Source organism: Epinephelus lanceolatus, chromosome 4 (genome assembly GCF_041903045.1).
Source record: "Epinephelus lanceolatus isolate andai-2023 chromosome 4, ASM4190304v1, whole genome shotgun sequence".
NCBI lineage: Eukaryota > Metazoa > Chordata > Actinopteri > Perciformes > Serranidae > Epinephelus > Epinephelus lanceolatus.
The window spans coordinates 14,032,110-14,055,637 of record NC_135737.1 but is presented as its reverse complement, the minus strand read 5'-3'; the positions used below and the strand labels follow the sequence as shown (position 1 = coordinate 14,055,637).

Genomic DNA, 23,528 nt, shown 5'->3' with positions numbered 1-23,528 from the left:
TCCGGTGCAAATATAAAGTGTCACCTTCCTGAGCAACATGCCGGGGCAGAGAGGGGAAACTCACATGTTGCTTCTGTAGTCCTGCGACTGTAGGTGCGGCGAGCGCGGTACCTGACCACAAGCTCCCCGCTCTCCATCATGGGTTCAAACGCCTCTCTGTGAATGCACACACACATCATACAAATCAGGACAAAACACAATGAGAGGTCTCTCCAGCAGTTTTGTAAACACAGCTGAAAACATGGCATTGCTCCATAATTCATAAGAACGACTGCTGGTCTTGCTAAACAGATGTCTCATACTCCGTCCAAATGCTTCAGAATGCATGCATTAGTAAAGCAACTGGGTCAAGGAGCAGAAAAACACTGAAGATCTTTTGGTTTGGCACAAATATAGAGTCCCTCCCTTCCACCCACGAGGAGCGCCAACAGCCTACGCACCCAAAGCGCGTCTCCTTGCGCCGCAGCTTGGCCACGTAAACAGCCATGAGCACAGCAATGGACACGGCGCCGGCGATGGCCATCACCACATACCACCAGTGCCAGGAAAAGGCTGGGGGCGATGACGGACCTACGGGAAGGGCAGGGATGTAGACAGAGACACAGGAGGGTTAAGTCATGTGGGTTTTTTAAGGTGAAGGGAAAGTTTTGTTTTTTAATCAACTGAACTCAACTGAAGGCAAAGGACAAAAATGTAAAGCTGTGTAATTATTTATGAATGTAGTTGCACTTGTCAGCCTATATATGGAGTGTCACAGTGGCAGTGTACAATATTAAATGGTCAATTTCCTTTTACTAGATATGGAAATGCTTGTACTGTAGGTGTCTGACAGGATCTCCTCACATTATTGTCTTACAGGGGTTGTTAAGAAAGTTCATTCATCCTCATAATTCCCCTGTAAGAAAACAATGTTTGGTAACCTTTTATTTTGCTAGAGAGGATGGTCTGAAGGGACGCTCTGCTGTAAATGTTTATGTCATCAGTTGACCACAGCCACAAAGCTTTTTCTGCTAACATTACAGTCTATCACAAAACATATTTTATAAACTCTTTATAAATGTTTTGTTTTTCAAATCTGGAGGCTTTAACCGTGCTGGAGAGGCAGCCACAGCAGGTGAGAGGAGAGCCAGGGCCCACAGAGCATGTTGGAGGCTCAAAGTCCATGGGTGGACGGACACTGAAGGACAGCCGGCAGCGGTCACTCAGCTGTGGGCAGGGGCCTGCAAGACCTCCCTTTCTCTGGTTCTCTAACATGCTTTGAGGCCCTGGCTCTCCTCTCACCTGCTCTGACTGCTTCTCCAGCCCCTGTAAAACCTCCAGCATGCTCCGCTGGCCCAGGCTTGACTCTCAGCCACCTGGCTCTACCCCACAGCCCCTGAGCAGCCTCCAGCGAGCCCCACTAACCCAGGCTGTGCTCTGCTTCTCTGCCAGACAACCAGGGGGAGAGGGGTTGGGTTCATGCCCACAGCCCAGGGCCCTCTGTCAGTTTTCCTCCGGACCATCCACTCGAGCATCAACCTTATTTTACAGTCTGCTAATTACCTGATATATTTACTCAGAAATTCTATGATAACAAAATATAGGTATATTATTATTATTAGGAAAGTACCAAAAGAACTGGCGAGTAAGTACAAAGTAATTACTTAGTAAGTACATTTAGTTTACTGATCAGGAAACTAGATGAAAAAAGAAGATGAATAAAGTGCCCAAATCAACTGTAAGTAAGTGCTAAGTTATTATCAAGTAGTTACATACTACGTAATGGGAAACACCACAGTATGTACATGAAAAGACCACAAAAATTGCAACCTTAACACTGGTAGGTTCTCATGTACTTTACTAAATGATAACTTGGTATTTACTACCAAGTTCTATGGGTACTTTCTTAATGTCCATTTTTCCCATCTAATTTCCTTACACCTTTCAATGTACTTACTAGGTAGTAACTTCATACTTAGTATATTTTTCTTATGGGTAATAGTCTAATACCTAGATTTTATTGCTATCTAGTTTTCTAGTAGGTTTCCAGGTTACATTTCTGATATCCAGTCCACTTCTCGACCACTCCGATCCTCAATTCTCTGCATTTTATCCACCTCCCACTCCAACTGCAAAAGGTAATAGTGCATTTGCTGTTCCAGCCCCAACCCTCTGGAACAATGTCAAATCCCATTCTCAAAAGATTTGCTGAATCTTTGGAGTGTTTTAAGCCGCTACTGAAAACCCACCTTTAAAGGCAATCCTTTCTATAGATGTGTTATGTCTGTTAGATTTAGTTTTGTCTGTCCCTCACTGTGCTGTGTTTTATATTGTAATACTACTTTTGCCTGATTTATCCATTAATTTATCGTATCTATATGTGTGTGTGTGTGTGTGTGTGTGTGTGTAACACTTTTTAACTGTGTTTTAAAAAGTGCTGTATAAAGACGCTTTACATTCTTACTAAGTAATAACTTTGTACTTACTAGCCACTTCTTTTCTTTTAACTATACTCAGAGTAAATACCAGGTAATTAGTGGACTGTAGAATAGAAGATTACCTAGTGTTTGCTTATTACATACATATGCCACAGTACTGCAAGGAAAAACATATTTGAACTGGTCAAATTGACTTAGTCCTGCTCTCCATATTTGTTGAGCTAAATCTAAAATTTCTCCTCTTACTAAAAATGTGCTCCTTTTTTATACCAACTTATCCTAAGTTCTTGCTGTCCCATCTCTCCCATTGAAATGTTCTCCCAGCTACCCCCCAACCTACTGCTATTCACTCACAACCACCACCCACTATTTTTTAACTTGTCCTCTAATTCACCCCCCCCCCCCCCCCCCGACTTTGCTTGCCTCTTTTTATCTGCCATTCTTGTTGTTTGAATTGTCTGTCTGGCTCTATTAGACTAAGCAAACAGAGATGCTACACTGTTCCTGCCTGTTATAAATATTTATGATGCGTCTCCCATTCACCCCACCACCCCTCTTCCCCTTTCCCGTCTCTCTCTGAGATCCTCTCTTCTCTTTTTTCTCTTCCTTCCCTTTTCTCTGAGATACACAGGAAGGAACTTTGGGGCTCACGGAGAAACCCAGTGACAGAGAATAAGAAAGAGAAGTCCTGTGGTGGAAAAAACACACCATGGCCTCACTTTACTGTCACTATGTCATTACGTGCCACTATGAGAGGTCACAGCAGAGCGTGTTGGTTGGTTTGCATTTGCAAAGCCGGTCATTACTCACCTCTAAATTCCTCCATTTCTGTGGGAATAAAAAACACAAAACAGCAGAGTCAGTATTTTGACTTTCAGGAGAAAAACAACATTGTTTAGTGAAACTGAAAATAATGTTTATCCTTGCAGAATTTATATGAAACAACATCTGACATCTTCTAGTAAAAACTGTTCAATGTCATTATAAAATGCTGCAGACGTTCTGAGTTAAAGTTGATTACAAAATGATCCACAAAAAGAATATTAAATAATCCATTTAAAGTAGATGTGTATGTTATTTTTGCATATTTTCATTAGTAGTTTTGACGCTTCTTGTCACTCACCAGGAGTAATAAGTGTCAGGGTCTGTGTGGGAGTCCAGGGTCCTTGCCCGGCTCCTGTATAAGCACACACTCGAAAGGACACATTGGACAGGGGGAGAGACAGATTGATCGACAGCTCGGTGTCCAAACCAGTGTCCACAACAAACTGTCAACAAAAGCAGAGAGAGAGTTGGTGAGTGTGAAGCAGACTTAATATTCTCTTTTTATCTAAATTTGATGAACAGCATCAGAAACCATCACAGGTTTGTGCTGTGTGTGTCCCAGACTGACCTGCTGTGCGGCTGGCGTGCTGTACTCCACCATGTAGCCCTGCAGTTCTCCATTCAGCTTCCCTGGAGGCCCCTCCCACGTCATCAGCACCTCAGTCCCGTTCAACACCGCACTCACGTTAACAGGTGGGTTTTCTGGCACTGGAACACAAAAGCACAACTTTGAGCCATTTTCATTTCTCACACATCTGCATGGATTTTTACCCGTAAACTTGATGTAAGATTGGGTAAGTGTTTGACACAGGGTGTGGCAGAGTGCTTGTCAAAAGATTTTGAGTATAAATGAGGAGTCGGCATTGCTGTGACTGTGGCCCGGTGGCCAGGGGCCAGTGAGTTTGTGGGTTAGCCAGGTGTGTGTTGTTTTGACAGCCTGGAGCCTCTAGGGTGTGGATAACTACAACAGCTGGAAGGAGAAGATGTCAGAGAATGTGGAGAATTCGGCGTTATTAGGACAAAAAAGGCGAGCTAAGGGCACCACAGACGAGGAGTGATTAGCTGAGTTCAGAAGCCACGGTTGGACAAACTCATGCTGAGGCCTGTGTCTCCCTCCTGCATGCTGTCCCTCTTCTTCTGTCCATCTTTATTTCTGCTTCATTCTCTCGCCTGCCCTTTTCTCTTCTGGCTCTCTGGACCAGTGAGTGAAAAGAGGCTGCTGGCAGCACTAAAAACCCAGTGGACAGAAAAGCTAGTTGAATAAAATGCTAGAAATAGTGTGAGGAATTTGTGTGTGTGTGTGAGTGTGATTGATGCTCTGTATAGCACAGAAATCCAAGAACCTTTTCGCGAGGAGACGACAGTGCTTATTTCCTTTGTTGCCGCTTGAGCTAAGGCTCTCTTTGTGTTTGCTTCTCACTCGCTCTGCTGGCTTACAAAGTCACACAAACTAGCTGGACAACCACACACACACACACACACACACACACACACACACACACACCAAGTCAGTGTGAGTTTGGGAAACATGGCCCAGCCTATGGATGATGTTATCAGGAAGCGTTTGGCGGATGATTGTTTCCACATGCGGTCCCCGTTCTGCCTGCCAGCGGCAACAAGAACAACCTCCAAGTCAAGCTCATTCCAGCAGTTCGTCTCCACCTATGATCCATCATCTGTCCCTCTCTCTGCCTCCTTCTCCACCTCTCTGTTGCCTACCCACTCCCTTACTCCCTTTCTCCTCCCCTCTTCGTCTCTTTCTCTCTCCCTGTCTTCCATCCAACATGATTCCATCTCCCTCTTTCCAAGTTTTCTTCTCCCTCGCTGCCCACTCTGTGGTAATGCCTCTTTTTGTCATGCTATGAGTTCAAGAGAACAGAGATGTTGACGTAAAACTTTGTGGAGGAGGGGGAAAAAACAGTTGAAAAAGCTCCAGTTAAGACATTTAGGGAGTTTCTAAAGGAAAACTAAAACACTAGATTTGTGCTGGTGCCGTTTTCTGAAGTGCAGAAACTACAGAGAAAAAGTGCCTCATGTTGTTCTTTTGTGTTCCACATGAAAGCAGCCCAGGCTTGACAAGAGGCTGAGAAACATACACTTTTGAGCCACAATTAGTTCACAACAGAGGAGGTTAACCTCTGCATCCATGGCAGGCTACTGTTTCACATCCTGTTTCATGTTGCTGTTGAAGAAGCAGTGTCAGATAACCATGCTTGGAAGCATTTAAACATTGTTCGGAGTCAGGGCTGTTACTCTGTTTCCTTTTACACTTCATGTCGTCCTCTCAGTCTCCGCGTGGGTCAACACGTGGATGGAAAAGGGTCACCCTGAAGCCAAAAAACTGACTCATAACCCTGGGATCTGGAGTCTGTTCTCCATAAATGAAAACAAACTCAGCACTACACAGGAAACATGTTTCCCAGATCAGCCAGAGCATGAATGTTAGTGTCGTCAGATAAGTCACAACTTCTATGGACATCCACCTCGTTTTAATTTTTATGGGAGAACAGATTGTTGTCTGTCTTGAAATCCTTAAATGATTGGAGTAGCATATTGCTGGCAGTGGTATTAAACTGGATTAAATGTGACACGTGTGCCACGTCGTCATGACTCACTTCCATCAGGACGGTAAGTTTGGGTGTCCCGTAACTCTGGATTAATTCTGCCGTCACTTTAGGGGTACAGACAGTGTCTTGGCTGTATTTTCAGTGTAACAAAGTATGAAAATAGTGCACCAAAACACTTGTCAAGTGTTGCCACACCCGCTCATAGTCCGTTCATTTTGTTAGGTTTTTTTTTTGGAAAGAAGCATTTCCGTAATTATTTTAGGTGAAAGAAAAGTTTACAGAATGGATATGTAAAACATAATCTCATTGCAGCTTTAGGATTAGCGGGTGACATGGGTCGTCTTGCTTCCTCTCCCAACAATCAGCCCCCTCCTCTCTCTCCTTCTTTTCTCTCATCCTCGGGGGAAAATGGTGGGCTTTGGGAAAATAGCAAAATAAGTGTTTTCTCAAAGCGCCCCCTTCCCCTTGTTCCCCTGTTCTTCTATCCATTCCTTGCCTTCTCCCACCATCAAGCCCCCCTTTTTTTTTGTTTTTCCCACAGTGCCTAGCTGTGTGCTCTGCAAAGGGAAATCACAGGTCATCTGGGGCCAAAAAAATGGGGGAAATGAGAGATGAAGATGTGAAGTTGAAAGACTGTATTCGAAAAAAACTTTGTTTGCTTGTTTGATGCAGGAAATAGATTCTCAGTGCTGTTTGTAGGATTTGAGGTTGACTATTGCCAGTGGTGTGCAGAATACTAAAAAATATATACTTAAGTAAAAGTACAGTTACTCTCATTTAAAATGAATCATGGTCAAAAGACAGGCAATGCTTCTTTTTCTTTAAGGCAGCTGGCAAAATGGCAGCTAGAGGTGCTCCTCCCTACACTCAATCCCTACATTTAGAGCAGGATAGTTGTAATAAAGATATAAATAGCAAATACAGTGAAGCAAAAAGTAGATTAATGGTTTAAAAAAAGAGCATGAAAAGTAAATGTTCCTTAAAAAAACTACTTTTTTACTCACATATGTTACTTGCAACTCCTTAAAACCCAACCCTGACTATTGCAACAAAATGGGAGCAAGTCAGGACTGTCTACTTGAGGGAAATGGAGGATGGATATGAGAACAAAAAGGAACTGGCAGGAGAAGAGTCTGTAATGAAGTGAATAACTCAAGAATTAAGGAGGAGACAGAGGAGCAGCAAATGGGGCTGTCTGTGCCAGGATGACACATGTAAAGAGATAGTGAAGCACATATCTGCACAATTTCTTAATGAGAAACAAATGGAGCAGAGTAAAACGCAAGTAAGAAATACTTCAGGCTCAACAGTAGAGCCTTATGGGAGTTTTGTCACAGTCTCAAGCACTGAAACCGAAGAGAGATGTGGAAAATATGGCTGAGCTGTGAGCAGTCTACCTCTCCCCCTCATTCTGTCACTCCCTTTGACCCTCAGCGCCTCCTGAACTATCTTTGACCACCAGCTGAATCTAATCTTCTGTTTTTTTTTCATCCTCTGACTCATTAGAACAAGTGCAGAGAGCTGAGAGATGAAACAACACTGTCCAAAGGGAAATTACATAATTTGGCAAAAGAGAGGATTTTTCCACTGAAACAAAACTAAGATTTCTATAACTTGTTGAAAGAGGAACTGAAACTTGAAAATCCTGTCTGTAGCCAGCGTATCTCAAAACCACTTCTTGTCCTTCTCCTTTACAGTAGCATTTCAAGGAGTGCTACTTCTCCATTTTCCTACTTATGAGAAATGCTACGTTTAAGTGTTTTCAGATTATGAGCAGCTTCCATTATGGAAAGCCCCCATCATCCCTCCTGTGGCATATCTCTCCTCTTAGTGTACGCTGTTTCCACTCCTATTCATCCAGGGATAGAGACAGCATGAGCTGGCATGGAAAATCCCACCTCAGTTTAAACTCAAACACACAGCAGCCGAGCATTACAGTTTGGACGGAGCGCTGCGATCCTAACTGAAGCCTTTCATGAGAATTTAACGTCCACCCTCCTTCCCTCTCCCCTCCCAGACTCCGTCTCCACCTACTCTGTCCCTTCAATACCAGTAAGCCTTCTACCTCTAGAGTTTACATTTGAGAGCCCGTAGAGGTACAGCGACTCGTGTCTGGTATTCTTCATAAACACAGACTAAGTTAAAGGGGCACAGGAAGGAATATTATGACTAACAGTGCACTGTAACCTGATTCTCTGACTCCTTATACATACAATATGTTCTCGATAAGTCATGACTCACTTGGAGTCAAGCTGAAAAGCAGTCGACAGAATTGAACTTGCAGTAAATCACCAAGCAAGCTCAGATAAATCTATTTGGGGGGTAAAATGCCTTGAAAGTGTCCATGATAATTAAGAGTATCTCTTTAGGCATTTTGTTGTCTTTCATTAAGCTGTCACATACTCATGAATGTGACTGTTACACCCAAGGGCCTCTGTAAGTGACTTTTTTAAGCCTATGGCAGCTTGAATTTGAGACAAGATAGAAAACAATGAAACAGAGTCATAAGAGATCATTAAAGCCACAGTCAAACATTAAAATACTTATAGCCATTAACCACTGCCTAAGCAAAACATTAAAGACTTAATATCAGATCTTGGCTTTAGACTTAAAGGAATACTTCACTTGCAAAATGACCATCTGTATATTGATTAATCACCATGTGTTACGCTGAATTACTGAAAAAAACTTTGTTTTCTCGCATGCCTCCACAGTAAATGGAAAATCCAGAAAAAGAAAACATTCTTGATGAATTGAAGTAAACAGGGACCACATTTAACAGTAAAAATATACCAAAACCTCCACACACACACAACTCGTGCTGTATAATCCAAGTCTTACTTATCTAGTCGTGTGTTCAGTACTTCTCAAACACACTAAAACACAACAGATGTGTTTGTGAAATAAAATGACACATGGAATACACTGCACAATTTGTGTGAGTGTTTGTATATGGATGTTTTGATGTAGTTTTGCTGTTGTTAAGCGTGGACTCCATTTACTTCGATTCTTGAAGAATGTTTTCCTTTTTTGGATTCTCTGTTCACCGTGTAGGCCTCAAAGAAAACCAAAGTTTTCTTTACAAATTCAACGTAACACACAGTGAGTAAGTGATATACAAATGGTCATTTTGTGGGTGAAGTTTCCCTTAAAGTTAAATGAGTACTACAATTTTGACCAAATAAAATCCTGAAACAATAAAAAAAATCAATACTAGAGCAAGTTTAATATTTGTTTATATTATCAATATAAATTTAATCATTAAGCCTATAAGGAGACCTGTCTTAGATGTATAAAAAAACACTAACATATCATTATATTCGCTGCTGAAGAGTTGCAATTTGTCTGTGAAGACTTGAGACTTGACTTGCTTGTTGCTAAATACCACTCTGTAAGGTTTGGTATTTTTAGCAGTAAAAAATAAAGCTAAATTCTAATGATACATCCTGGGTGTTTACATGCAAATGTGGAAGGCAAACATATTGCTTCATAGTTTAGTAAAATAATCCTTGGTACACCAAAACGCCCTTAAAAGTGGCTTAGTCGTGCCTGCTAACTGCAGTGTATCTGTCTCGTACTGGTTGAGGTACACAGCAGGAGTGGGAGGAGACTTGGACTCAATCAGTAGCCAGATAACACAGCCTTGACCTCAGCTCACTTCAGAGTAGGTGACCCCTCACACGCACACACCCTGGGTGAAAACAAACATCTTGTCTGTTGGAGGCCTCACCTCCTTCTTTGGTGCGTAGCTCCACCCAGTGCGACCAGTCAGATGGGCCCTGGCTGCTGTGACAGGCCACCCTGACAGCATAGAGGCTATGGGGCTCCAGGTCCCCAATGAGGTGCGTGGCTGGTGGGATGTTCACATTCTGGTTGTGGATCATCTTATCTGGTCCTGCTTTGAAGGACTCTCCCGCATGTTTGGCCTGAAACATTCAGTTGACAAACTTAGACTTGTGACATGTTGAACACATTGACATTAAAAACATACTTCTAAGGAGTTCGGCAGCCTTTACCTGCATTGACGCTGCATTTCAGATTGTGAGGCCAAATTTGGATGGTAATCTACTTTATTGCATTATGGCACAAACAGGAAGGGGAGTCTGTTCTTTTAGTGCCAACCAATTTAAAGGAGCAGTGTGTAGAATTTAGTGGCATCTAGTGGTGACGACTGCAGCTTGCCATCAGCTGAAACTTCTCCCCTATGCCAAGTGTGAAGTCTGAGTTAGGATTTTTTCAGTGTTTATTGTTCAGGAGCCGAATTACCCACAATGACCCAATGACTTAAAGCAGATCTGAATAAAGCAGATTGACGTATAAGACAGAGTTTCTCTGATGCTGTGCAGCACATTGCTGAGGATCTGCTCACTACAAAGGACAATGCGAAAAACCTGAAATCTAGAGCCAGTGTTTGGTTTGTCCATTCTGGGTTACTGTATTAAAACGGCAGTGCAACATAGACATCTCTGTGGACAAGGACCCGCTCCCTATGTAGATATAAATGGGTCATTCTAAGGCAACAAAAACATGACAAGTCTTATTTTCAGGTGATTATACACTCATTATACAACATACTCATTATATAATATTCCACCTCTTCCAGTATATCTCTGGAAATCCTACACACTGGGCCTTCAAAGCCAAAGTTTTTGACAATGGCATATAGTGGAAGAACTGAAGAATTGATGGGGGAAAGCGCTTTTAACATCTTCATAATCTTAAGTAAAGCCAAAGAAAAAAAAACTTATATTAAAACACATAGAGTTATAATTTTTGAGTTAGAAAGGAAGTGCATTCATACGAGAAGTGTGATCATAATTACCACTCTGAATGCCACCTCCTTGAGGTAATTGTTATTTATGATCAGCATCTCAGTTACTGATAAAACAGTTATACACAAAACTGTTAAATCAATGTTGAAAATAGATGGCTAAAATTTCTTGTGAATGTTGGAGAGTGTTTCTTTTAAGTAAATATGTTGATTGGAATTGGTCTGCAGGGTTTAATCATTGTTGCAGTTTTTAAATGTGTGCGGAGGAACTTCCTGTTTCTGCAATCAGAAATATTTTCTTCAGCTGTTTTTCTAGCATTGCTCCCTTTATGCACAGTCAGTGGTATGAGCTATTGTGGAATAAAAGACAGCAGGGTGGAGTCTGTGCATAATGACAGTGGGGGATGGTCATTACAGTGAGTGTTAACTGCCAAAAATGGTGTAAAATCTGCTTCATTGCTGTTTTGAACGTGACCCAGGCCCAGTAAGGTGCACTGAAAGCAGAACCTATCAACTAAAAATCACAGGCAGAAACCTGCTGCCTCTGCAAACTCTCTGTGGTAAACACATTTAAAGAGGAACACAAGGCAGGAAAAATCCTTCATTGCAGCAATGATAAAACCACATTAAAGGACCATTATTCTGGTGAGTTGGCTCATTATCAAGCGGCTCCTGCAGACTGCTGGCTGCACTTCACAGGGCAGGCTTTACAGTAAAAGCTGAAAACATACAAATAATGGACCAAGTCTGCAGCCACACAAAAAGATAAGGTGTGTGTATGGCAGGTTGACAATGACTTCAAAAACAATATTCAGAGGTCACATAAGAAGCTGGGTGGGAGATTATAACTCATGATGTGAGTTAGGGTGGTGTGATCTCAAGGAATACTATGTTGTATGAATGAGGACTGTATGCTTGTGTGTGTGTGTGTGTGTGTGAGAGAGAGAGTGCAAGTCATTCCTGACTTGGTGAATCACTGTCCAGCCCATAAACAAGTGCGATTAATGTAATTGTACAGCTCAGCTCTGAGTCATTTCGGCCTGCATTCCCCTTGTATGGCTCAGACCCACAATACCTGCTGTCACTGCCTTTTCTGTTGTCTTTAACTGCCTTTCTTTTTTTTAACGCCTTCTTTGTGGAGCACAGTAACATCTTTCTGCTCTCTACTCTGTTGCTTTTTTCATGTTTCTCTACGCCACACAATGAACCGTTAAATTCAGATTTTTGCCCCATTCTGCCAAAGCCGGCCCCTCGCCTTGTTCCCCTGTGAGGGTGATGGGGTTGAGGGGAGGGAGGGAGGGAGGGCAAGAACAGCAAGAGGTATGAGGGGCAGCTTTATTAGAACCAGACGTTTAGGGGTGGTGCTGTACTGCTCCCTTCTCCAGGAGAAAATGTTCCTCCTCTCAGCTACGAGCTGTAATGGCCACAGAGCAGCATAGTGGCAGAGAGACACTGACACAGACAGAGAGAGGGAGTGGTGCTATATGTGATTAGTCCAGGAGGCCACTTTCCCAGAGTGAAACCTGATCCACTGGTACAGGAATAAAGCAGGGAGGGGCAGAGGATGAGTTGAGAAAAGAAAAGAAAAGCGAGTTCTCTTTTCTTTAAAATGCAGAAGGTAAGGTTCTGGTCTGCAGAGGCCCACAAATAGAGGGAGAGTGATGTATTTGTTTAACTTGCAGCTCAAACAGTCAGCAGTCACTAGTTTTCGCAGCTAGCTGTGGTACTCTCTTCTTAGATTTACCTGAACAGAGCAACGGATTATCGGGTAGTCACCTCCGAAACCAGGCTGCCATGATAAACGGAGGCTGGTCGGAGTGATCTCCACAGCTGTCAGATTCCGAGGCTGAGATGGGAGAACTAAAGACAGATACATAATAAACAAAGATATAACAAAGGATAATGCAATCAGCAATTTTACACAGGAATAAAGACTGGTAATAAAAATGTTTGTGCTTCCACGCTGTGACACCTACCGGTGATGGTACCAGATCCAGAGGTGGCCACGCCTTTGCGGTTATGGGCTTCACAAGAAAAAGTGCTGGTCCTGTTCAAACCTGGACGAAAAAATGAAACGACATGCACATGTGAAGCAGGAACATTGGGTTGCTTTTAAAACCAAAAACCCTTGCTCAGCGTGCTGAGTTCTGCATAATGTTGATGTGTGAAAAGGTGTGAAAGTTCAAACTGAAGTGAGAATAATGTGTGGGTAATAGTTTCCATAAGGTAACGTGATCTCTGTGTCAACAGTGTTTTGATTAGTTTCGGGGTTAGTGTGTGCTGGTTGATGTTGAAGTAAAGTTTTCAGAGATTAGCCTGATCTCGCAATAAACACATCAAACTAATCATGGTCTTTTAAAGGTAAAAATTCGCCTTGTGACATTTCAGCAACCCCTCTATCCAACTCCTTCTCGTCTTGTTGAGATTGGTATCAGTGTGTCTGACTTATCACACTCAATTTTAAAGCTTTAAAGCTGTAATCCAAACCTGCATTATGAAAAAGAAATGATATTTATATCTGACATATCTTTTGACATACATCTTTTCACTGTTTTTAATTTTTTTTAAATCCAGCTTGATGCTTTTCTTGATACTTGAAACAGGTTGAGAGTCATGAAGCAAACACAGCAACATATTAGAGCGGTACCGAGAGTATTAGTCATCGCCGGAGGAACCTGTGGCAAAGGGAAAGTAGTAACAGTGCCCACAAAAGAAGAATGAAATCACAAAAGCTATGTAGACCTAGCATAATGATTTTGCTTGACATGTTGTGACTGATAAGAGCCAATCAGAAAGCAAATGTGGGAGTCTGCCTCATTATTTTCAAAAGCCTCCACTTTTGCTAATCCAGACTTAAATGCAACCCTGAAGTTTTCAAACTAAAATGTGGTCAGAAGAGTTTTTAAAAGTCTCTGTTTTGTAGGTTACAAAATGAAGCAACAGTTATAAGTTATAAAACAAAAACATAGTGCAATGACTGCACGGTTGTAGTTCCTAATGCCTGCAGCTTGACATTTTTTGCTGTTTAGTTCTGAGAACAAAGAGAGCAGCCGTGTTGAGGTCCAGGTGTAAAAGGCTGAGCTGCTGCCTTCAAGAGGCTGGGGCTCCACTGAAGGGGGCAAAACACTGACACACACACACGACATGCAACAGAGAATGACTCCTCTCACAAAGTGACTCACAGCATGCTCACACACTCGACTCATTCCACAACACAACACAGTCTTACACTCACACACGCATACTAAAACATGTGACATTCAAGTTTTACCACTGTTATCTAACACCCCGACATTGTCAATCAGCCACAAACTCGCACAGAATCACGCAGTGTGTCGCTCTGCGCTGACGGCACCATGCCTCCATTGTGTTGTGGGCCGGAAAAAGAACAGGGGGTACAATCCTCGTTGGGAGAAGCGAGGGATTGTGAGAGAGGAAAAGGTGGGAGGGAGGGAGGGGTAAGGGATGAGCACTGGCTGTGTGGGAGAATGAACTGCTCATCAGGCCATCTCGAAATTGCACCACTCACCCTTCTGTCTCTTTCCTTACCCATCAGCAAACCACAACACAACATCCCCTGACCAGCTGAACATGTCATAATCGGTCACCAGGAAGAACTCCTGAGCTCACAAGCATCACAGTGTAGACCAACAGAGTTACTTTCAGCTGGGAATGACGAAGTATAGTCCTGGTGCTTCCTTTCCTTGGCCGACATGTGCAGTGCAGTCAGGAAGTATTAGGACTTAGACATCATGTGCTTTTCATAATTTTGTTTATGAACTTTAACATTCTGGATTTAAGGCTTCAACTAATACTATTTTTTATAATGGATTACTCTCATGATTTTAACAAACATTAAGACTGTAAAATGATACAAAATGGAAATTTAACGAAATTTATGGAACTTTTTGTCCATCTGCCACTGTGGCTCCTGAAAAAGTCCAGTCTGCTCCGATTGGTCAGCGTTTCCGGTCTTTACATTTACCATGAAAAATAACCAATAAAAGCTTCTGTTTCAATTTTTTGTTTTGTTTTGTTTTTCCAAAATGATTTGACAAAGGACAGTGTAGAAACAGGGGAGAGAGTGGTAGGACATGCAACAAAGGTCCCACGGCCAGAATCGAACCCCGGACGTTGTAGCTACATGGCATACACAGTGACCACTCAGCTCCCAATAAAAGCCTCTAAACATAACACAACCCAACACAACCTGTTTCAGCAGGAATATGATCTGAAATCGAGGCAACCAAGATTACATGTTTTCCTGACGTTAGCATGCAGCTACATGTAGCATTGTAGGCTACGTAGTTTGGAGTAGACGAACATATAAAGAAATCCTGAACATTGTGACATCATACTGTTGGCGCAGTAGAAATAACACTGGAAACAGTATTCAGAACAGTCTGAAGCCTGAGGATTAAATCTACATACATTTACCTCATGATCTGAAATTCTGGCCACATTTAAAATTAACCGCTGACATTGTTACACTGTAAGACACAAAATACAGAAAAGCATAATAGGCCCCCTTTAAACATTTTAGCATGCTTTGACTTGAAACAATAAATTTAGGTTAAAAGTCTGACTTTCATCTTCTGAGCATTTGAGGGTTTACTCATACATATATATATATATATATATATATACATATATATATATATGTAGTTTAGTGAACAGTACTGGACTTGTAGCTCTTTTCATACATAGTTTTAAGTCAGTACAGTGGGGCAGTGATTCCAAACACACAACCAAAATAACTTATTTAAGCCCAAAACAACTGAATGTTCCTGACTGACTGAGTCAGTCTCCTGACCTAAATGCAGTCAATACAGTATGTGTTTCAGTTCTCTAAGTGAGTCACCGGGAAGGATACCAAGTTTCTGCTGATGTCTGTTGGTCGTTCAGACAGTTATTGGATACACAGGACTTTAAATCAAACATTATGCTCTACATAAGGACTTCATTTAAGTTGTGTTAGTTTGCTTTGGTTGCTTTTTGCCCTAGAAGCTTTGGTTCCTAGAGTATCCATCAGATGTGGATGGAAACTTGAAGATGTGCTGCCCTTGTTTTCTTAACGGTTGGAACGTACTTCATGCCATTTCTCTTTATGGGCCTATTGTAAGATTATTTGTGTTTGGACCTGTGGTCTGCCAGAGCAGCTGCCCATTTCAGAGATGTGAGTGTAGGTTACCGGCAAATGGGCCCTGGTCAGCACCAGCCAACCTGCTACGATGAGTCAAACCAGATCCTTAAACCACCCGCTGCCGCCCGCTTCTCCCTCCCTCCGTCCGTCTGACTCAGCCCGCTCTTCCTGTCCTCCTACTACTGGACTTAACACAGGCCAGCTATCTGGCAAGCAGCTGTGGTTTGCATTCAAGCAGCAACAGAACCATCTTCCTTTCTCTCCTTTCTTTTATCTCCCTCCGTCCTCTGCCCATCTATTTGTCTTCCCCCAGTCGTCCCTCTTGCGCCTGCTGCTCTGCTTTTACCCATCAACTGCACCGCCACAAGGCACGACCTCAATGGATCCACTGGCACTGTGCCAGCCAGCCTGCTCTCCCTGGGGAGGGTGGTTATTTGGTGGTTTTGTTAAAGCCATGGAGGGGGGATTTGGAAGCCTTTGAAAGTACAGATGATAGCTGCTGTGTAGCTTTCGAAGCAGTACATTATAATCAGTCTAAATAGATTAAATTAAAACCAGTAGTTTTGAAAAAGGTCTTGTTTTTGGTAATTTAAAAACTTTGCTACTTGGGGCCGCAGGCTGCTGACAGTGACTTCTTACTTGACTTTTGTAGTGCTGAAATGAGCAGTTGATGAATCAAAAATTAAGATTACTGATTGACTGTTTAACGCTTTATCAATTCAAAAACATTTTGTGGTTCCAGTTCTTCAATAGTGATGATTTGCTGTTTGTATTTTTTTGACTAGACAATCAACAGTTGTAGTCCCAGACTGTTTTATCGATTGCTGAACACTGAGCTGTGTCAGTGCCCTTGAGGATGATTGAGGCTGCATGTTTTAATGAGTCTGACTAAGCTGTGTACATGTGGCCTTGTCTAACAGAGAGTGAAAGATGATACCTGTGAGGTTAAGCGTGGAGGGTGACAGGGCCACCGGGTCTGTCAGGGAGTTGAGAGGAGCACCGTCCTGTAGCCAGATGACCCTGACTGGCTCTGGAGGTCCGTGGGCCACACAGCTCAGACTCAGGGATACATTGGCCACTACAGACATGTGCTGGGGCTCCACAGAGAAATGAGGAAGGCCTGAGAAAAGAATGAGCTGAATCAGGGCCTTGACTCTTTTAACAATCCAAATAAAACTGCAGCACACAGAGAAAAAAAGCTTATTGTTGTGAGATGAACTCACCCTCCAGCTGAATGCTCCCCTCATCAGACATAGTCTGGTGGCTTTCTGACAGAACGGCACATCGGTAGGAGCCCATGTCAGGAAGCTGGACCTTCTCAATACTGTTGTGTGCATAAAGGATATGATTTGACAGGCTTCATTAAACTGGGTGATAGAGGCAGAAATATGCACAGATCCTAATTAGTTTTCTTGCAGTTTTTTCCATCCAATCACACTGGGATTCAATACATTAAGAGGCTGGTGGGATTTTGTTTGGGTTATATAATTTCTTTAAGACTTAATTTGTGTTCCACTGTGGCTGGAAGTAGCGTAGTGAGGTAATCCAGCAACAGTACTGGTTAAGCTAGATGGGAGGATAAGGTGGAGGAACAGGAAACAAACACAACAAACACACAGCACACACACATGACTGACATTTTTTGGCCAGGTGTGGCTCCCTCACAGTAGATGAACCTTTATCTTCACATCTGACATGACAAAAGCAGCCAGCATGTGAAGCAGAGAAAACTGATGCCTACCTGAGCGTGCTCATGATCGTCCAACTGTTGCTGCCAGTGTGGACTTGGAACTGGTTGGTGTCTGCGTACTGAAGTGGCACACCGTCTCTCAGCCAGAGCACATCAGGGGGGTCCTCTTCCTCACCCCCTGTGCCTTTCAGGGTGCAGTGCAATGTAACAGGTTTGCCCAGTGAAGAGATGATGGTAGTGGGACTACGTTCAAACTCCAAATCTTTGATTAAGAGAGAGAAGAAGCAGGATTAGGGGGTTGTTTTTCTATCATTACAACAAACTGTGCATACAGTAACAGTACACATTTACAACATGATAAAATTATCATATATCACATCTTCTGCCTTATATTAAGTGGTTTAAAGTAATACTTCACTGGTAAAATCACCATTTGTATATCAATAACTCACCCTCCTGACTTTGGATTTGTGAAGAAAAGTTTTTCTTGCATGCTTCTAGGGTGAATGTAGAATCCCAAAAAGGAGAACATTCATGATGAATTGAAGTAAACTGGAACCAAAACTATATCAAAACATCCATTTACAAACTCCCACACAACTCATGCAGTATAATCCAAGTCTTATTTATCCAGTCGTATGCTCAGTACTTCCCAAACACATGCATTTTCACTAAAATGTTACAGTATAAAAACCACTTACACCTACCAGTAGTGTGCCCTGAGTTTAAACACACATGCATGGCCAAGGCATGCTACTCTGTTTTGACCCTCATGGTCAGTACACACATGAGACTGTGTGTGCTGATGTTTTTAAATAGTAACGGATTAGTGAAAATGCATGTTTATCCTGAGCACATGACTGGATAAATGAGACTTGAATTATACTGCAGGTGTTTGTAAATGGAGGTCTTTATTTTGCTGTTATCAAACACAGCCCCCGTTTAGCTCAATTCACGAATAATGTTCGCCTTTTCTGGATTGTTGTTGACTTTGAATTACTCAACTGATCCTCTCACCTCTAAAAACTTAATTTGGCTGTGTGCTCATTCTGATAAATTTTCCTTTATCCTGGACAGGTTTGACTTTGCCATCACTTAAATGATAATGACAGGTGAGCCAGGAGTTTATCCACCACCACACTGACTCCAGTTATCTCGTGTCCCTCACTAACAGAGGAACCGACCTGAGGAGGACAAAGCTGATACTGGGACAAAGGCTCCTTGTTGGTGGACGGCTGCTCCTGCTGCTCTGACAGTGTCAAAGAACAGAGAGCTTAACGCAAACACTTAACATATTCAGGGCTTCTCTCAGACAGCAGAGACGGGCCTGCAGGTTGTCTGCCACTATGTCTGTGAATCTGTTCAACATCCTAAAAATGACACAGAGAGGATCATCCTAAATATGACAAGTATGAACTGGTCCTGCTTATCCTTACTTTAAAGACATTCAACAGAAATGGTTCCTGCTAATGTCGAGGGCAAGGCATCCATGGGGTGTCAGAGATAAGAGAATGGCCTTGCATTGAAACATAAATTTGGCAAAGACACATACATATGACGGGCAAGGATCTCTCCTGCAGGAATTTTTCTTCTACAGTATCAAATAAAAATGCTAAGCATCCATAGAGTGAGCAGAGGCCTATCCACTCCTTATCTTTATAAAATAGAGAAAAGATAAAATAATATGTGCAAACTTGGCATGTGTTCTTGAATTTCAGGACAAGAATAAATCACACTTGTTTCACTGAGTGATGCCTATAAAGATTTTCTCAAGCTTGTCAACCCGCCCTCCTAGTCTGTTTCATGGCCAACCTTCAACCTCTGACCCTTTACTGTGACCCCAGAGGACTCCACTGCAACCCATCTCATGCTAATACACACATAAACACACATAATTCAGCCACTGACAACAGACATGAAATGTAAATAGCACACTTTGGCAGCACTTGTGTTACTCATATGTGGAGCATGGCCTTGATTCTGTAGTTGTGCATGTAGAGTTTGTCCTGGGAGTGTGCAATAAATGAAGAGGCCCGCTGAGTCTCTGCCTCACTGCCTCTGTGCTCTTTGGCGTTAAAAGTCATTCCTCCCTTTATTTTTAAGCTTGGCTGAGCTCTTTCAAGAATCTGCGTGGCCCTGACTTTGTTTTTTTTCTCGGTGCCATATTGAACAAAAACAGCCCCATACGTTCTTTCTCTGTCTCTGTGTGCTGCATTCATTTAATAATAAGCTTGTAAACCTTTTATGAGAATGCAGAGGTGGACAGAGAGAGCAGGCCGTAGTTCACCGTGTGTAAGTGTGTGTGTGTGGCCTGTCTCCAGTGATTCATTTGTGCTTAACTACTCCATCTCCTCCCTTTTGTCCCCCAAATTCCCTTGAGGTCCCACACTTTTTTTCATGATCTCCCTCTTTCCAGCCCGTCTCTACTCCTACTCTCAGTCCATAGTAGAAAATGTTCAGATGTTAAATGTCAGTGAACATGCACATACCAAAAATACCCAATACAGTTCGAGCATTTATCCTCCTCTCACTCCCTCCTTTATCTTTCTGGCTTTTTAACGCTACGTATAATTCAGCCCCTCCATTCACTGCCGCGCCTTTGCCCTTTTCTCATTCAGCCTCCTTTTCATGCCATTCTTTGGATTCATCGTTACACATTTTGCCACCTCCCCTCTCAACTCTTTCCCCTCCACTCTTGCCCCCATACCCCATCCATCATTTCAATGCTTGCGTCTGAGTCAGACTGGCTCTGACTCACAAACCAACCCCTCCTCATTCCCCTCACTCCTGGGCCACAGCCATCTCTACATCCAAATAGGAACTGAGACATCGGGAAAAACTCTCTTTGAAACCATCAGTCTGAGCCTGTAAATCACAACAGAATCTAGTATTCTTTGTCCCTCCCGGTAATACATCTGCTGAGGGCAGAGGCACAACTCCCAGAGAGACAGCGTGACCATAATGGTCAAAACACATGAGCTGACAGGTGGAGGCCCCTGTAGGGACTACATGTTTTCACCAATGGGTTGTCGTAGCTGATGGATTCTAAAATGTTAAAAGTGATCTTGATTATTAGAACAGATAAAGACTTGTGGATGATGGTTGGCAGAGTTTCCAAACTTGTAAAATGACCTGACATGTAGACAGAAGGATTTAAAGGGATAGCTCAGAGGGTTGTATGAGGTACTTATCCATATTCAGTGTATTATATACAGTAGATGTCTGTTGGCATGCCCCAGTTTGGAGAAGCAGAAATGAGTACCAACACAGAGGCTAAGCAATGCACTGCTGCAGATGGGGGCAGCAGCAAAACGCATTTTAGCCACATAAAAAAGTCAATATCAGTTGAAGTGTGCGCTATATTAGAAATTTTTTTACTGCTTTACCTTAACGTAAGGCAGCGGTTTCTGACAGGGAAATGAAGGTGTTATATTGCTCTCTTCAAAGCCAGACTTCATTGAGAAAAACAGTGATTCAACATCGTTAAACACAGGAGCTGCTAGTCTACCGCTGCCTCGATCAGTTAGTTTGTTTGTGTGACTTTGGCATTTTGAAGTGTAAGCTCAGAGTCACTTAAGTTACACAGTAAACAAATTAACTGATTGAGGCAGTGGTAGACCAGCAGCTACCATGTTTGGCAAGCCAAATCTACTGTTTTTGTCATGGAGTTTGGTGGCTTTGACTAGAGCAGGGATGGGGAACTGAAGTTGTTACAGGCTGCCTGACAAAAAGGTAAAGCAGTGAAAATATTCTTGATATAGCGTACACTTAAACTCCTCTAGATTTTTTGGGAGGGACTTTTTTTAGGTGGCTAAAATACATTTCGTTGCTGACCCCTCCACAGCAGTACATTGCTTAGCCTCCCTTTTGGTATTCCGTCTGCTTCTCCAAACTGGGGGCGTGCCGACAGACATAGGAACACTGACTATGGATTAGTACCCCATACAACCACACTTCAAAAAATCTGAACTAGTCTAGTTTCTATAAAGCAAAAATGCAGACTTCTCTCTCTGTTGCTCTGCTACATGCTTGTGAAGTGTTAAGATTCTCTCTCTTCCCAGCTGGATTTATTTTAAGCTCTTGCCCTCTCCATGCCTGGAATACATCTCTCAAAATTCCACAGTTTTCCGGAAATGCCACAAGTGGTGGGAATCTTGGTCTGGATACCTGGTTTGTTCCCAGCAAGAGTAAAAAAACATGCAGAAGTATTCATGCTGCACCTGATCTCAAAAACATGATCCCTGTGGACTCCAACTGTCAGACAAGGAAAACACTTTTTACCTGCTGTCACTGAATCAACATCAGCAGGTAACAAGTCACTCTAAGCCTGAACTGAGCCAGTAAAACGAATCGTTTACTCATTTTCTTTGATCGCCTTGTTCTTAAAGGCCTTGTGAGTGTACTGAATTCCTTCATGTTGGCCAGATGTTGATCTTGCAGCTGTGGTTGCACTCGCCACCCCAAAGCAAATTTATTTAATGAGTTAGGAGCAGAAAGCTGACTGGGCTAATTGCTCATTACGATGTTTTCGCTCGCACCCAAGTTGACAAATAACAGACAGATTGGATAAAAGGCTGCAGCTCGGTGCCAATTTACGCTTACCTGTGAGTGATCCGGCGGATACTGGCCTCCAAGCAGAAAAAATGACGGTGAGGATCAAAAACAACCATTTAGACCCGCTCATGGTTTTTGTTGGGAGGAGATCACCTCTGAAAATGTGCTTCATGAGAAGAGAAGTCATCTTGGAAACATCACCGGACTCCATCACCGCATCTCAGCAGCGCAAAGATCCTAAGTTGTGCGCTGGAAAAAGTTTTGTTGTGACTCCGGCAGATGCTGAAAATGTGATTATCCACAGATGAGAGCAAAGCGAAAAGAATCCCGTCGTTTCAGTTCCCGTTTTAAGGAGACAGAGGGTAAAAAAAATCTCTGAGGTGCTCTTGCTTTTCTCCTGACGCTGTTTTGATTGATACTGTCCACTAGACTTTGAGTTACCCAAAAAGCGCACAGCAAAATGCGCTCCGAACTTTTCGGCTGCTGATTAACTCGTCCAAAGCCGAGTCTATTTCTGGCAACCGAGGGAGTATTTTTAAACCAGTGTTTCCTGCAGTCTGTCGTCCAAAGCCTCTCCTGCCCACCGGTTCCCTCAGACTCCCTCAGACATTCCCCTGGCTCTTTCTTTTCCCTCTCCCCCTTCAAACAGGATTCAAATTCCTCGACTCAACTTCTTTCCACCCTCCTCCTCCTCCTCCTGAGTCTCCCTCCTTTTCTCAGAGGATGTGAGAAACCCTGCGGCATGCTGATTGTCTCAACACAATCCCCCATTCGCTTTTTAATTACACATGGATCCCCAGAAGTTGTAAATAGCCGCAATAAATCAGCCGTTTCCCGCTGGAAACAAAGTCTATGTGTCAGTCTGTGGCAAAGACAGACCTGCGCACTGCCCATGTGTGGATCAACAACATAATAGATAACATTTAGTCCGGGCAGAGTATAAATGGGTCTGTTTACTTATGAATAAATGAGACAGTGAGTTAAAAACCTGTCATCGAGAGAAGTAACTTAATTTGCCTTTCTGCCCCTCTTGTTATAACAAATTAATTATCACATCAGATACACTGATTTCAATAATTCCCTGTCCTATCTTTTTTCTTTTTTAAAAAAAGGGGATAGCGTATCTATTAATTGTGCCCTGGATTATTCTGCTTCTATATAATTGCTTTACATATTTAACACCATAAGGGCCATAAACGGACTACCATGATAACAATTTAGTTCCTTGGCCTGTATTGTTCTGGTTTAATAACTTCCAACCTCTTGATGTATTCCACTATTGGCCCATTAACTAAACATGACAAGTCACTTCACAATTGTTTAAAATGGTGCAACCTTTATTTAAACTGGAATATTAAAGGGATGGTTCGGATATTTTGAAGTGGGGTTGTATGAGGTACTAATCCACTTGTCAGTGTATTAGATCAGATTAGAGTAGATGTCTGTTGGCACACACCCAGTTTGGAGAAGCAGGCAAGAGTCAGACATGGAAGCAATGTACTGCTATGGACAGGGGCAGCAACAAAATTAATTTTAACCACCTGAAAAAAGTCTTACCAAA

The 23,528-nt window shown here is 42.6% G+C and overlaps 1 protein-coding gene across 1 annotated transcript in view; it reads right to left on the bottom strand.

The window, feature by feature from the left end:
• Positions 1 to 22,631, bottom strand: part of axl (AXL receptor tyrosine kinase) — a 36,286-nt gene extending 13,655 nt beyond the window's left edge. Inside the window, exons 1-12 of the mRNA XM_033631414.2 lie at positions 22,016 to 22,631; positions 17,465 to 17,675; positions 16,947 to 17,047; positions 16,661 to 16,843; positions 12,557 to 12,637; positions 12,325 to 12,440; positions 9,540 to 9,735; positions 3,811 to 3,950; positions 3,541 to 3,685; positions 3,228 to 3,245; positions 441 to 570; positions 65 to 156 (exon numbers count right to left, since the gene is read on the bottom strand). Of these exons, the coding sequence (XP_033487305.1) occupies positions 65 to 156; positions 441 to 570; positions 3,228 to 3,245; positions 3,541 to 3,685; positions 3,811 to 3,950; positions 9,540 to 9,735; positions 12,325 to 12,440; positions 12,557 to 12,637; positions 16,661 to 16,843; positions 16,947 to 17,047; positions 17,465 to 17,675; positions 22,016 to 22,178 (1,576 nt within the window). The 5' untranslated portion in view covers positions 22,179 to 22,631. The remainder of the gene's footprint in view (positions 1 to 64; positions 157 to 440; positions 571 to 3,227; positions 3,246 to 3,540; positions 3,686 to 3,810; positions 3,951 to 9,539; positions 9,736 to 12,324; positions 12,441 to 12,556; positions 12,638 to 16,660; positions 16,844 to 16,946; positions 17,048 to 17,464; positions 17,676 to 22,015) is intronic.
• Positions 22,632 to 23,528: the final 897 nt, after the last annotated feature.